The 14,267-nt window shown below is 42.2% G+C and overlaps 1 protein-coding gene across 13 annotated transcripts in view; it reads left to right on the forward strand.

Moving 5' to 3' along the window:
* NFIA (nuclear factor I A) overlaps positions 1–14,267 on the forward strand; it is a 250,117-nt gene that overhangs the window by 192,071 nt on the left and 43,779 nt on the right. For 8 of the 13 annotated variants that reach the window (XM_058843104.1, XM_058843110.1, XM_058843102.1 and 5 more), the window contains one exon: positions 4,938–5,066. The exons of the other annotated variants lie outside the window; for them this stretch is intronic. In XM_058843104.1, coding sequence (XP_058699087.1) covers positions 4,938–5,066 — 129 coding nt within the window. The remainder of the gene's footprint in view (positions 1–4,937; positions 5,067–14,267) is intronic. 13 annotated transcript variants of the gene reach the window in all.

Here is a 14,267-nt window from a genome sequence, read left to right on the forward strand (position 1 = left end):
GTGCATTCAATTCTCACGCATCATTTTCTGGTCCATTTAAATATATATCAGCCTCATACATGAACATTTGAAGACCTTTAGCTGTACCCAAGGAAGACTCTTGTGTGGTGCGTTTCTAGTACTGGCAAACATGAGGAGGTAGAGGAATTAAACCCACCACAATGCTCCAGTGCCCCTTAGAAGATGAGGAACACGAAGTTTTCCTGTGCACTCACTGATTAAACTTGGGCTGGAGGTTTGCGAAGTGCAGAGTTTTGGAAAGTCTTTCTGCGGGACTTCAACATCCAATGGCTCCAGTAACCAGAGTCTCCCAAGGACAAGGATCCCATTTGCGCTTGCATTATGCATTTGAGCAGAAGGGTGTGATGCATGATGTGGAATGAACAAAATAATAACTCGTGTGTTTAGGGAAATGCCAAATTAATGAAAATTCAGAAAGCTCTAATGTTGAAAAAGCACTCAAATTCCTTGATAGAAATATAATGCTGCTAACAGTTTCAAGATTATTGTTGTCTGAATTTTCTGCTTATTGTGTACTGCAATTAAAATTCTCCTCAGCTGAAAAACTGATGTCAAATTAATACTTTCTTTTGGAAAAAAATACTAAAGTACACATCTTGTTCCATTTAGCACCATCATGGTCTTTGATCAGGTTCCCTCTGTCCAGTGAATAAAGCAGATTTATGTTAAAGGGAGCAGGCTCAGACCATATATGTTTGGCATACATACAGAATCACACGAACACAAGTACAGCAAGTTACACACCCACTTAGGCTTCCATCTGCATTTTATTCCACAAATCCCTTTATTTTCTTCTTTTATTTAGCAATTAACTTCTCCATTTATTCTGTAGTTAAAAGCTGCCATAAGATGAAAATAGACGAAGTCTGATTTTCTTCTCTCTCACTCTAAATAACATTCAGAGGAGACTCAGACCTGGATTCTGAAAGCTGTGCTTCCTGAAAGTGCCAGGTGTGACTGTGATTTGGACAAGAGTCCTATCCACAGAATAGTGAGGAACACTTTTAACCCCCACCTGGGTTACCCAGCCGTTGTGTTCTGGCTGTTCTTGTTTATTCCTTGCTCAGAGCAGATGGATGGAAAGAGGCAGGGAACGGGGAGGATCCTTGGCTCCATTCCCTATCCACCGGCCAGCGCAGCTGAGACAGGCTGGGGGAGATTGTAATTTGTTGCTGCCCTGCACCAGAGAGCAGAGACAGGAGAGCAGGGACTCAGAGGTGTCCTTAGAGCTGGCACTGCCCCTTCCTCAGGGTCCTGTCAAGTGCTGAAATCTGCTGTGGTCCCCAGTAATCGCTGGCTCCAGGGACCAATGGTGAGGAAAACGGAGCAAGGCAGCGCCATCCTCCCGGGATGCATCCCCAGCTCTGCCCAAGCTACCTTCAGCCTTAACTTTTTAATTTCCTGCATCCCTGAGCAACACAGGAGGGGCCCTTCAGAGTGGGGGCCACTAAATGTGTTAAAACTCATTAGGTGTGGAGCAGAAGACCCTTAAAAACTAGCCAAGAGTCCCCAACGTGGGTGCCAGAAATTAAACACCTAATTCAATATTTAGCCGGCTACCTTTAGTTCCTTCCTCATAGTTAATATACACTGTGCCACCTCATAGGTGGCCTGATTTTCATAGGCACCAGGCACCTACAACTAACTCCAGTGTCGAGACTGCTCACCTAAGTGAGACTTGTAGAATTGAAAGTTTTTCTGAGTGGTTAAACAAGAGTCCCCTCGCTCTCAGCTCCCAAAAGGAGCTTCAGTAGAATGACCAGCATTGTAACATATGGCTTAGCAAGGGGAGGAGGAAAAAAAAAAAAAAAAAGAAAATGAGTATTAGAAATGGATGGACTAAAGAATACGCAGGATATATCAGGCACATTAACCAAACATATGGTGCTAAATGAGATATTTTTTTTTAAATTGCAAAAAAATTGACATTCCTGGCAGTCTCAAGGATAATGTGACATGGCTGTGATAAATTTAGAAGAATGGGACATATTTTGGCTTGTTCTTGGAAACCTTTTTTCTTGCATGCCGACTGTATTTCTTCTTTTATTAACCCATTCAAAGAATGTTTGAATTTTGCTGCTAGAGCACCATGCTAGCGCAACATAAAATGTGAATGATGCTAATTGCTTTGCACTGCCTAACTTTCTGTCATACCCTCCCCTCTTAAAGGACAAAACATGCTTTGGAAATGAGCTGGCAAGCTCATCTTCTTCTTTCTCTTGGTCAATATTAAGTGATGTAATTAAGCTCCTGTTTGCATATTCTTCTGAACTAGGAAGCAGCCATTTTTTTCTTGAGATCTGATGGATGTGATCACTCAAAATAAAATGTGTCATTACAAACCCCAAACAAAACAAAAACATGGTATAGTTGGACTGTTCCAAACCAATACATTTCAAAATACCCTGGAAAAAAAATAAATAAATGAACCAAACTTGTGATAATAATGGCAATCAGAACGATAACAAACAAATAGACCAAAAGTAGCAACCAATCATCAGCGCTTCAGTTTGTTTTTCTACTCAATTTCCTTGCATAGGGTTACATTAAAATCTCTATTTTCACATGAAAGCCTCTGCCTCGACCTTATAAAACCCATCCCCATATGAACATGACACTGCTCAGCACTGCCACACTCAAGGTCATTCATCAGCTTCTTTGTAGCTCCTCAAGTTCCAGTGTTTGGACACAATCACACGAACTTGCTGCAGCTTTAAACCATATTCCACTGCCTCTGCCCCTTCTCCCTGCTGTGGTTTAGAGATGAGTCCTGCAGGGTTTTTTTTTTTTAACACAGGGGTAAAAGAAAAGCTGTTTCATTTTTTTTAAAAGAATTTTTTATTATCTCTGCCATAACCCTGAAGAGGGTTTGTAGCCAGGGAAAGCAGGGAGCTGCTGAGCCATAGAGTTGAGATCTCACTCCTGCCCCGACCTCTGTCACCTGCCCAGGGCTCAGGTAACTCCTGTCCCACCTGGGTCCCTGCTCATGGGCTGCACAACATTGCTCCTGGAGCACCTCCCATGCTGGAAAATTTTAGTCACCTTCCCTTTTCTTAAAAGTCACTTGGACTGCCCGTAATATTTTGCATTTAGGGCTGGGGTTGACACTCCTTTGGTGTTCCCACCCCCAGTTCTTCCATCATAGGGAAATCTGGGTCAACAGCACCGTCAATTCCTTTGAGTGTCCTTGTCCTGAATGTGGACATTCCGTGACTAAGTTACATCCCATTGGAGCATAAATTCAGCAGGCTGCACTGGAATGTTTCATTGAAACACCTCAGTTCAATCTCCTTTTCTGTCTTCCCCCGAAACTGAACCAATCTTTGCTTTTGTTCCTACTCCAAAGTCCCTAAGAACACATCAAAATAAAAATAAAGAAAGAAATAAATAAAAAACCCAACCCAATATTTTTCTTGCACCATAGTCAGTTCTAAGCTTTGATTTTTAAAAGGTTAAACTTGTAACCTTTCCTGCTCTGAAGAAAAAGTCACCATAACAGCAAACCCTGTAGCAAACAAGTTTTGAGGCAGAAAGCTGCAAGTACAACACTGGAACTCAAACCATTCCCTTACTTTATTTAACTTACAGAAATATAAACTCCAAAGCCTCACTGAAACCATTAAGATCCAGCAGTGCAGAGTATAAAGTACAAGAAGGCTCCTGCATATTGCAGTCAACATCCCAGGGACTATAAAACTAGTCTTATTAAATATAAAGTTAATAATATAGCCCAAAGATAATCTTGTCCAGGCCTCTCTCCTTATTTTTTTAACAATTAAATACTATAAAACACAGAGTTGGAAATAAAATTAAATTACTTTGCTAGTGGAAGCTCAACTTGCACATTGCCTGATACTTTGCTTTTCCACCTGAAATCTCCACCTTTGTTTTGATATATCCCTACGGATATGCAGAATGCCTGATGGGCTGTATATACTGAAAATCTTGAGTTTTCAGGATGCATTCTGATAATCAGAATACCCAGATGCATCTAGAACTGCAAAAATACAGGCTAATACAGACTAAGATGTATACTTTTAATTCATATGCTGTAAAATTCTTTCACCCAAGCATCTACCATACACAGAAAAGGCTCGGGTTTTAAAAGCCCGCTGCAATGTGTTCATTCCATTAATTCTTTTGATACCACAGCCTTGTTATGGCATCAGCAGGAGTTATTCTTACCCTGTACACCAAACCAGTCAGATGAGTGCCACACCATTTCTGCCTGTCCATGGCAGAGGTTTCACCCAGTGACAACTTAATTCTGATTTTCACTGGGAGCCTTTGATGCAGTTCAAGGGCATTATAACAACTCTGAAATAATTCCAGTGAGGCTACTAATATCAAGACATAAATACAGCTCACCCTTTAAAAAAAACATTTGAAAGCGAAAAAGAACCACATAAACAGTTAACTTTAAAATACCTTTGAAGTCAAGAGAGTGAGGGGAGGAAGAGTTTGAACTCAGAGAACTCCATTCTCTAGTTGTGCCTTGAGTCGTGCGGCACATTTAAAAGATCCATTTGCAATAATCTACTAAACCAAGGAGTGAAAGACAGAACTCATAAAAAACCTGTAAAAATCCAAATGCTCCAGCTATTACAGATTTCTAAAAATAAAGCAAGAGTAGGTTTCAGTAGCAATAATAAGCTGCATCTTATCCGTATTTCAGATTTATAAGAAAAATATGGCTGCCTTTTAGTACTCATGGCTCAGAGCAAACCATGGCTGCTTCTGCCTTGAAAAAAAAAAACAAACCCACAAATAAAAGTGAGCTTTCAGCTTGCTGTTGTGTTGCGTTTCCTTTGTCCTTTAAGTGTGTCTAGCTGCTTCTGCACCCCCTTTCACAATGCATAGGCTGTCGTTCCATGACCTAGCATTATTAAATTGCACTTATCAATCATTCTTGCCAGGAATGCCATCGCCAACTACATTAAAGAAGTCAGAGAAGTCTGGTTTCAGCAGTCCCTCGCCTTCGCAGACCTCCTCCCTTGGAACGGCTTTCACACAGCACCATCGACCTGTCATTACAGGACCCAGAGGTGAGGCCTTTCCCGAGAGCCCCCAGGCACCCAGGGGTGGCCACGGCAGCCGTGGCCGTGCCAGCGCCGCTCCACGGAAAGCCATCGCCAGCTGTGACCGCCCAGCGAGGGGCTGTGCTCAGAACCTTCACACCCAGGAGGGTTTAGGTGTCTAGAGGATGGTTCTGTTAGGCTGGGCTGCTTTTGGGAGAGCTCCTGATGACCGCTCGAGGTGGAAACGCTGGTTTCTGGGGCCTTGGGGTTTTGTTGGAAGAGGGTGGGGAAAGGGACAGAATGTGTTGCAGGGAAGTGTGTTCTGCTTGTGACCATCCATCACCTTGACTCGGTCCAACTGCTCGAGACAGGGACCCATCCATCACTTCTGACCCACGCCTGTCTTCCAGCTCTGTGGATTTCCTTCTGCCAGTCATTTATTCTTGTGCTGCTGGTGTCAGTGTGCCTTGTTAGGGGACTCCTTTGAAGTTGGTTCCTGCAATAGTTCTTTGGCTGGTTTCCTTCCCAGTACTCTTCTGACTGACTTTCCAAGTAAAAGAGATGTCCTCTGGGTCTAGATGTGCTTATACATTTCTGTTAGAAAGATGCATTTGCATTTAGCCTAGAAAACTAAATGCAATACTGAGTTCACATTTGAAAAGGAGCTCACTTGGGCATAGTAAGAGACACAAATGAATGAATCCTCTTACAAACCTCTTTGGAAGATACAAAAATAGGAATGAATGGTTGTGACATGTTTCTTTTCTGCTCTGAAATTTTGTCTCATTTAGAGAAGATTATTAAGGAATTGGTGGAATGGTGAAGCATAAAAAGGCATATTAGCAATTCATCCAAGAAATTGTTTGGAAATGTCTGTTTGGCATCAGTGTGGTTTCACTGAGGGCAGCATAAACCAGGAGGAGCCTCTTTGTCTGCACATCCAGGTGATGTGGTGAGAAATGGTGGAGTTGCACAAAGTTGAAGCAAGGTCAGACTTGCACTTCAGGAGGTTTTGTGCTTTGTTAAATCTGCTTATTGTAGTTTGATTTGTTGTGGTTAATCCATAAAAATTATTCATTACCCTTAGACATACACCTAGATACTCAGAAGATATTTAGGCATCTAAGCTCTGTAGAGATTTCCCTTGAAATTTGGATCTGAGCTGTCTGGCAAGTATGTCCTCTTTTAAAAGCCTTGATAATTGGTGATACAAGGATGAATAATATGAAGCTTCCATTAACATTCTATTCAGTGCACATCAGCTGACTCCCAATTCCTGTCTTTTAGAAGTTCAGCCTTTTAGATTTCAGTTGTTGATTGATTAGTTAATAGGCCTTTCTTTATTTAGCTGTGTTTTACCTCACACTAATTTTTTAAGATCATTGACTGCCTTTGTCTGCCCCTGTTTAGACCCTCTGTGCTTTGGATTCTTGTGTGGTTGAGAGAGGAAATGTCTCAGTGGTGAGGCCTTGTTTAAATCTCATCTACAGTCTGTTTTCACAAGACTTTTTCTGTGCACTGAGGGATTTCCATTGGCTACGTGAGAAGAACATTCAATGGGAGCCAGAAAAGCAAATAGAATTATTACAGTCCCAAATTTTGTTTGTTTGGAAGGAGATGTTCTTTACTGACTCCACAGAGAAGCAACACAGCTTTTAATCATCACGGTTCCTAACAAGTTAACCAAACCTCTTCTTCTGCAACACCGTTTAGAAGCATCCTCTATTTTATGCCTGCTCACAAACAAAGTCTCACCAACTTTCAGGAAAAGAAATCCCTCTGAATCCATCCATGGTTTCTTTAAGTGCCATCATCCTGAAAAAAATCTGGTCCCAGACTTCATTCTTTGTTCTTTTGGGACATTCCTCCTCAGTATTCTTCTTCCACAGCACACTGGCTGTGTTTATTTCCCTGCTGCAACAATCATTCTGTTAGTAAAGGGTGATACACTGAGATGGATTATTTTCTGCAAATCCAGCTTTGTTCTTTATCCCATCGCCTCTGGCGTACTTTAGGGACAGTAAGCAGAAGAGAGGAGCTTTTCAGGTATCAGAAGTGGCAACATAAAGAGTATAATGCTGTCGTATAAGAGGATATAATTGAGAGATTCACTTCCACCAGTAGTTACTGGGAGTTGTGCCTCTGCAGAAATGATGGTACAGCACACACAGGCTAAATTAAATTCCCTCTGGACACAGGTGCATTATGTAAATGGTCAGGGGCAGGTCATTGCTAGGGGTCTCTGGAAAACAAAGAGCAGGATTTAATCCCCATTCTGCAGAGAGATTTGGGAGGAAGGGGAGTTGTGAGTAAGTAGGTCAGAGTAAGCTCCTCAATCACAAGGAGGTTCCGTCTCCTTCTTGTGTTCGTATGTGCAAGTTTATCACTTGGATGTGTGTATGAGATGCATTTGTAAAGCATGATGAAAATAGACAGCAGAGAAGAAGCTGTAGACTATTCATGGCAGGTGTTGTCATTGACAACCAGCAATTTATAACTTCTCGGGAATATTCCCGAATCTTTCACACTCTTCCAAACATCCCTTGGAATACACTGCACCTCTGATGCTGGGGTGTCCCAGGATACTGAATGTCCTTCCCTGTGATCCCCACAATGAGTCATTCTGGAAACAAAACTTCCTTGGAGGAGGAGGAGGAGGAGGAGGAGGAGGAGGAGGAGGAGGAGGAGGAGGAGGAGTAAGATCCTTGAGAGGATTTCTTAGCTCTAAGGTGCTCCACCCAACGAACCAGTTGGAAAAGCTCTGCTCCCATGGAATTGTCTGGATGTGCTGTGCTGGGAAGGCTGTGCTCTGGTTGCTGTCTGCACTGGTGCTGCTGGCAGTGCCCAGCCCAGCTGGGCAGTAGCCAGGAGAGAGGATCTGAGCTGGCTGACCAGCAGACCAGATGTGCAGCGAGTGCTGGCGCAGGGATGCCAATGCTTCAGTGACTCCTCAGTACTTCCAACAGATGGTGGCAAGATCCAAGTTTCTTTGGTGATAAGCTAGCAAAGTGATTCATGGAGCCTCACTTGATGATGGCAGTTTTTTGGGCATGACTCTATGAATGCACCATATGTCTTCTCTGGACCAGCGTGGTTAGGATTCAGTGTCTGGCAGATGGTAAATTGATCACCTATAGGGTGGCTTTAGCATCACTATCAGTTTTAGAATTTATTTCAAAGCCCTGAAAATTCAAGCAGCCAGATCTCTCTCCTACTCAGGCATACTTTTGTTACCTGCAAATGAGATTATTTGGTGGTCAGCTTAGCTCACCACAGCACTCCAGCACTGCAAAGCCATCGTGGATTGCTGGCATCTCACAAAGCTTCCCAGACCACTTGAACTCTTCACCAGACAGTGAAGGATTTAAATACTATGGGTGACAGCAGTATTTACATAAGTGGTTTTAAGCTTCCATGTATTGCTACTTACACTCTGGTGACTTTATAACTGGAGCTGGCTGAAACATTAAATTGACCACGATCTTGTAAAGCCAGGATGTACAGCAGCCTGTGCTGCAGAGCATTCAAGCATTCCCATGGAATATGACAGCATGGATCCTGCAAGCCAAAAAAGCAAGGAAAAAAAGGCAAGGAAAGGGAGAAAAAACCCAAAAAAACCAATGAGATGGTGTGTTAGGAAGATAAATGAAGGAGAAACACAATTACAAGAAGCAAGAAATACAGCATGAAGGCAAGAACCCAAGGAAGGGGGTGTGTGAGAAGAAGGGATGAAAGTCAACTAGTGGACTGGTTTCCATTATATTAATTTCCTCCATAATTACCATTGCCACTTAGACTTTTATCAGGACAAGGCCTGCCAGGGAAACACTGCAGCACAGGACTCTGTGTCCATGCCAAAGTGGCAAAACCTTTATGTCACATATCTGGAAAGATACCGTGTCCTTCTCTATCAAAATCCTCCACCAAAGTCCTGGTGCCTGCTCGCTGTCCTGTCAGCCAGCTCCAAGTGAATCAAAGTGATGGTGTACATTGTAAAAAGACATTTTGTAATGTCCTGTTCTGTACCACTCTCTGTGGCTGCTTCTTGATGCTGTCAGCTGGCACAGTGGTGTAACCTCCTACTTCCCTCTGAATTTTGACAACAAACTGGTGCAGCTTGACACAGACACCTCAGAGCAAGGGGTGGTGATATCAGAGAACCAAGAGAGTCACACCCCAAGGGCGAGGAGGCTGAGGTGAGCCCATAAACAGCACAACACTGACCATCAGACCAGTTTACATGATCCAGTTTACAGTGTCATCACAGCTGACTGAGCAGGGGGAGATTTTGATTTTCTGCACTCACTTTGGAGTAACCTGGTGCTGAAGGAAAAGCAGTTTCCCAACAGATGGCTTCAAGGTCAGGCTTTCTCCATGACACAGTCCCCAAACTTCCACCGCCTGTAGCCCGGGCAGGGAGGGCAGAGAGGGAGCCCTGCAAAGGGTTAAAGCTCCAGCTAAACAAAAGTCAGCGACCGTGTAATTAAAACTCTACCTTTGTTGTATTGTCAAGAGTTAGCCTGTGACATAGGAAATATTTAAAGGAGCAGGCTGTTCAGCTAATTTGTGTGTGAGTGAACTGCTTAGACAGTCCTATCCTAAATTAACTGTAAGACCACCCACCGAGCTCGCCTCATAAAGGGCCACGATTGCTCAGCTTCCTTCTCTATAACCGTTCAATAATTACTAGATAAATGCATAACTAAAAGCTCTATTACACTAATAATTTGTACTGAGATAGATGTGTGGGACACCATGCTGGGTTAATTTGTCATCCCTGCAGCAAACTTCTAAAGAGGGCTCTTTTGCAGAGGAGTTGTGTTAATATGTTGCTCCAGTGAGGACATGTTAGAGCAACAAGATGACTTGGTCGCTTAATCTCCTAAAGAGGCAAAATGCCTGGAGGGGAAGTGCCAGAAAGAAGAAAGGGGGGTGATTAACACAGTGGACCCAGATTTAAACTCATCCTGACAAAAGGAGCTGATCTAACTGAGCAAAAGAATAAAAAAAAAAAAAAAAAAGGGGGGGGGGGAGGGAGAGTTAAAAATACTAATAGGGTTTCATGCATCCCTAAAAAAATAATATAAAAATAAAATGCTGCAGGAACAAAGTATTTTGCCCATGCTTTTCCTGACACTGTGTTTGGTCCCTTTGCTCTCTTTGATGTATCCGTGGAGTTTTAAACTATATGCTTTAAACAGTGCAGTGAACTATAATATTTTTATCTCTGCTTTATGCTAAATTCTTCTAGCTTCAGACACACACAAAAAGCACATTATTGCTTTAAATATGGAACCCATGTTTAAGCATCAGAGCTCTGGATTTTCAACCTCCTCTATTGACAGAACCATAAATCATGTTAAAGTTAAGTGAATTACTGTAGCGTGGAACTATAGCTTTAACAATGTTTATGTAGTATCAGCTTACCATCTACAGAATGAAAGGGAGGAAAAACACTGATATTAGAAATGGGAATGTGGAGTCCTATTAACTTAACAGCAATATATCACTCCAAAGTCACAGATTCCATTACCATGCCCTTTTTAGTATCAAAGCAGAATTATATCATCACACACATAAAGGTTGTAGTTTTTAAGAGAATTTACATTTCTATTGTAAACTTATCAACTGCATTTCATTATAAGAAAGACATGATATATTCTCCTAGCAGTAGTTTTTATCTTATGATGAGAATATATGAGAATGCATCATGTGTATTAAAAGTAATAATAATATGCAGAAGTTGACAGCATTTGATGCAAGGCAGGAATTCTACAAATATGTAAAATTAGGGTCTTTTTGACCTCTAGCTGTAGTCTTGGAAAGAAGGAGTGCTTTCTATAGGTCTGATTTTTATTTCTGTCCCAGTGTAATCAATTCTGTAGTATTCTGATCTCCCAAAGGCAGCAGAATTCTGACATGTTTTAAAACATTCTGCTCAAAATAGCTAACTTAACTGGCCCCCTGCCCATGCCAGAATCTGGAACCAGTGCTCAGTTCAGCTCCACAGGTTTTCAAAAGCAGCCTGTAATACTCAGCAGCCCAGAGTACACCAATAAACCCTGAGCTCAAACACAGCCCTAAGCATATTTTCCTTTTGCTAGGAGCTCCGTGGGCCTTGGCAGAGTGTCCTCCCGCCTCCCACTTGCTACTGCAAGATTTCTTACAGGCAGAGTGTTTCTGAACAAAGGGTCCAGGTGCCTTGTACCACTCAGAGCAGCAGAAAAGGGCTGAGAGCCAGCCCTGATCTGGAGATACCGTGGCTCCCTTCTTTTCAGCAGTGCTCAGCTGGCCAGCTGCACTTGACTTCTGGAGCTGAGAGATGGATAGCCTGCAATTCAGCCCATCTTTTTGATGTTCATGGACAGGAACAGATCCTCTGTCCATCCTATCTAGGGTGTTTCACTATCTCTTGCATTGGGCACTGGTTTCTGTTATATTTTAAATTTCTCATCTATGTTTGCCTACAGAATGTGGGAGTGAGTGATACCTAAATTTTACCGGTGCTCAGAGGGTAAAGCCTGTTTCTGTTCTCCAGCTCCATGATTTCCCAGCCTTGACACTGCAAATAGGAATGTGAGATGGGATCAGTTTGCATTTAGCTCATCCTTGGGCCTGACAAACGTGATATCAAGCAGCCCCTTTGCACCATTATGGGACTTAACAATACTTAAGTTTTCCAGGGATGTGAATTCCCTTCCAAGGGCTCATCCTAGGACTGGTCAGTCCTACCCTCAGCAGCTCAGTATTTAAGTAGAGGCAGATTTTGCCAACCTGAGTAAGCAATTCCTCTACTTTTATCACCCTGAAGTCTGTTCCTAATGGGCAGTAAGAAAAATGGGGACTTTCAGAAACCTTTTAAGTGTAACAGGGAAGCAGCTCCCATTGAAATTCAAAAGCAGTTAATGAATTCTCTCAGGACCTCTGCAAATCCCAGCCCAAGTTTCTTAATTATTTTTTTTCTCTTGTTTGGGTAACTGCTTTCATCACCAAAATCTGTGGGCTTAAAGCTATTGTTTTAGGCTTCCATTCTTTACCTCTTGTATTGTATTATACACAGAAGTGTAAGTTCCTTTCAACAAATTTGGATTATTGCCAGATCTCCTTATTAAAAAGTCACTCTTCATATTTCCGATAAACACAGCTGTTTCATGGTGTTTGAAAGCATTTCACATCAGCCAGCATGGTGGCTTAGCCAATTAGTCCTCTAATATGGTCAATTTTGAGAATAAGTACCTTTGGGGTACAAAGGGTGGGATCCATCTCGCATAATTTGAACTGGCATCACTGGAATGGCAGGAGAAAAGTTTGCAGCACGCAGGGAGTTAAAGCAACTTAGAAGCCTGACGTGGAAGTCGCTAGCAGAACAAACTGTTCTCTAACATTTCCAGGGAAATGACTTTTCAGAAAATACTTTCTTAATTGTAATGAAGCCAATTATAATGGCCTCAAAAACAAGCGGATAAAAAACGATCCCGTTTCATTATGGTTCTAATGTTACTATTTCTAGGAAGGCTGATCAATGTTTAATGAAGTATTAGTAAACTTAATTATCACTTTATAGAGGAGGTATCTGAGCATTGTGCCCTGATCCAGCTGATGGACCAGCTCTTGTGCCTGTGAAGGAACTGTGGTTGTGATTCCCAGCACTTCTGCCTGGAACAGCCCAGGGAGATAACACCTTTTCCTGAGCAACACCAAACAACCCTTTCAAAGACTTCAAAGGACTTCAGGAAGAAAGAAATTCCATCCAGTGGTGTGGACTTGAAGGGGGTTGGCAGGGCTGTTTTTGGAAGGGGAGATGGAAGGTGGATGGATCAATCTGTGCCCCCATATGTTGGGCTGTGCTGGTGGAAAACCTGTCTGAGCACTGTCAGTGTCCCTTCACCGTGTCAGCAAGCACTCCCTGGGAGCAAGGATCCCAGGGCTCTTTATTAGGAACTGCTCCTTTGTTCCAGGATCCTAAATATCTGAAGAAAACTGTAACCTGTTTCAAATTAACTGATCCTTTATTATCTCATCACTCGCTCGGACAGAATTCACAATTTTGGCTCTTCTTCAGAGCCTCGGCCATGTGCAGCGCTCACCTAATCAATGGGTGCAGCTTATTTTATCGCTTACTTGCTTTATTATTGGCTACTACAAATCAAGAAGGGGAGAAAGGCAAGACAGACCTGCATAACCAGAGGTTTGAATTCAGCATTCCGAAAAATCCTGTGACTTCTGTGCTGCACAGCACTGCAAGCTCATAAAACACTGAGGAATCCAGTGTAGCACGCAACAGCTGTACTGCATAATTACTTGGCCCAATAGCAGCAGTTTTAAAATACTGGTATATCTGTTGCAGGCCACCATACATTATCATCTCATTTTCAATAAAAAGTCTGAGATGTTTCAGACGAGCTCCGGTGGAATTAGAATCATGTGTGCTTTGAAATATTTATGCTTGCCTTGAGATGGAAGGATAACTCCTGCCTCCAACCCCCACACAAAATAACAGATTTCATAACGCCAGAGAGTCCAACTCCTCCATACCTACAGCAGGTAGAAATGAAGTTCTGATCTTGAGTACACATCTTTTCATAGATTGTAGAAGTCATATTTTATGTCATTTACTGAGGTCAATAATAAAATATAAATGTCACAGGCTGAAAGACGCCAGGAGAAATATGGTTTGGCAGGATGGAGCTGCTTAGGGATACATAAATAATAAGTCAATAAGTAAATAAATAATAGACAAAGACCTATTTTATCTTCCATTTGAAGATCTCAAAGAATTTACAATCTCTGATTGAGACTTGTAATATCCCATCAGAAGCAATAAGAGCCTCTTCTCTTACACAGAGTAATTTCCATCACTGTAGGTGTGAGTTTAGGAATTAAAGACTTTATAATTTTTATTAAGTCTGAAAATCATGACTGAAAGGGCCCTTGGCCTTTTTAGAGGCAAACAGGGAAAATAATGACCTGCTTCATTACCCCTTGTGCTTTAACTGATTAAAAATGCTTGTGAGGGCCCCTATATTTGGAAACACATTTGTGTTCTGCGCTCAGAACTTGTTGGAGTGGCCAGTTTTGCACTCACCAGAGTTGCTGACCACAACACAGCTATCAGAGTAATGGTCTGTGTCTGGGCCAGCAGATTTTAGACTTTAACATTTAATTCCCTCTCTCTAGTATCAGGCAGGCACATTTGTAATGTTGATCAGTTTAATAGTAGTGGTTTTT

This window comes from Poecile atricapillus, chromosome 7, assembly GCF_030490865.1.
Source record: "Poecile atricapillus isolate bPoeAtr1 chromosome 7, bPoeAtr1.hap1, whole genome shotgun sequence".
Taxonomy (NCBI): Eukaryota; Metazoa; Chordata; class Aves; order Passeriformes; family Paridae; genus Poecile; species Poecile atricapillus.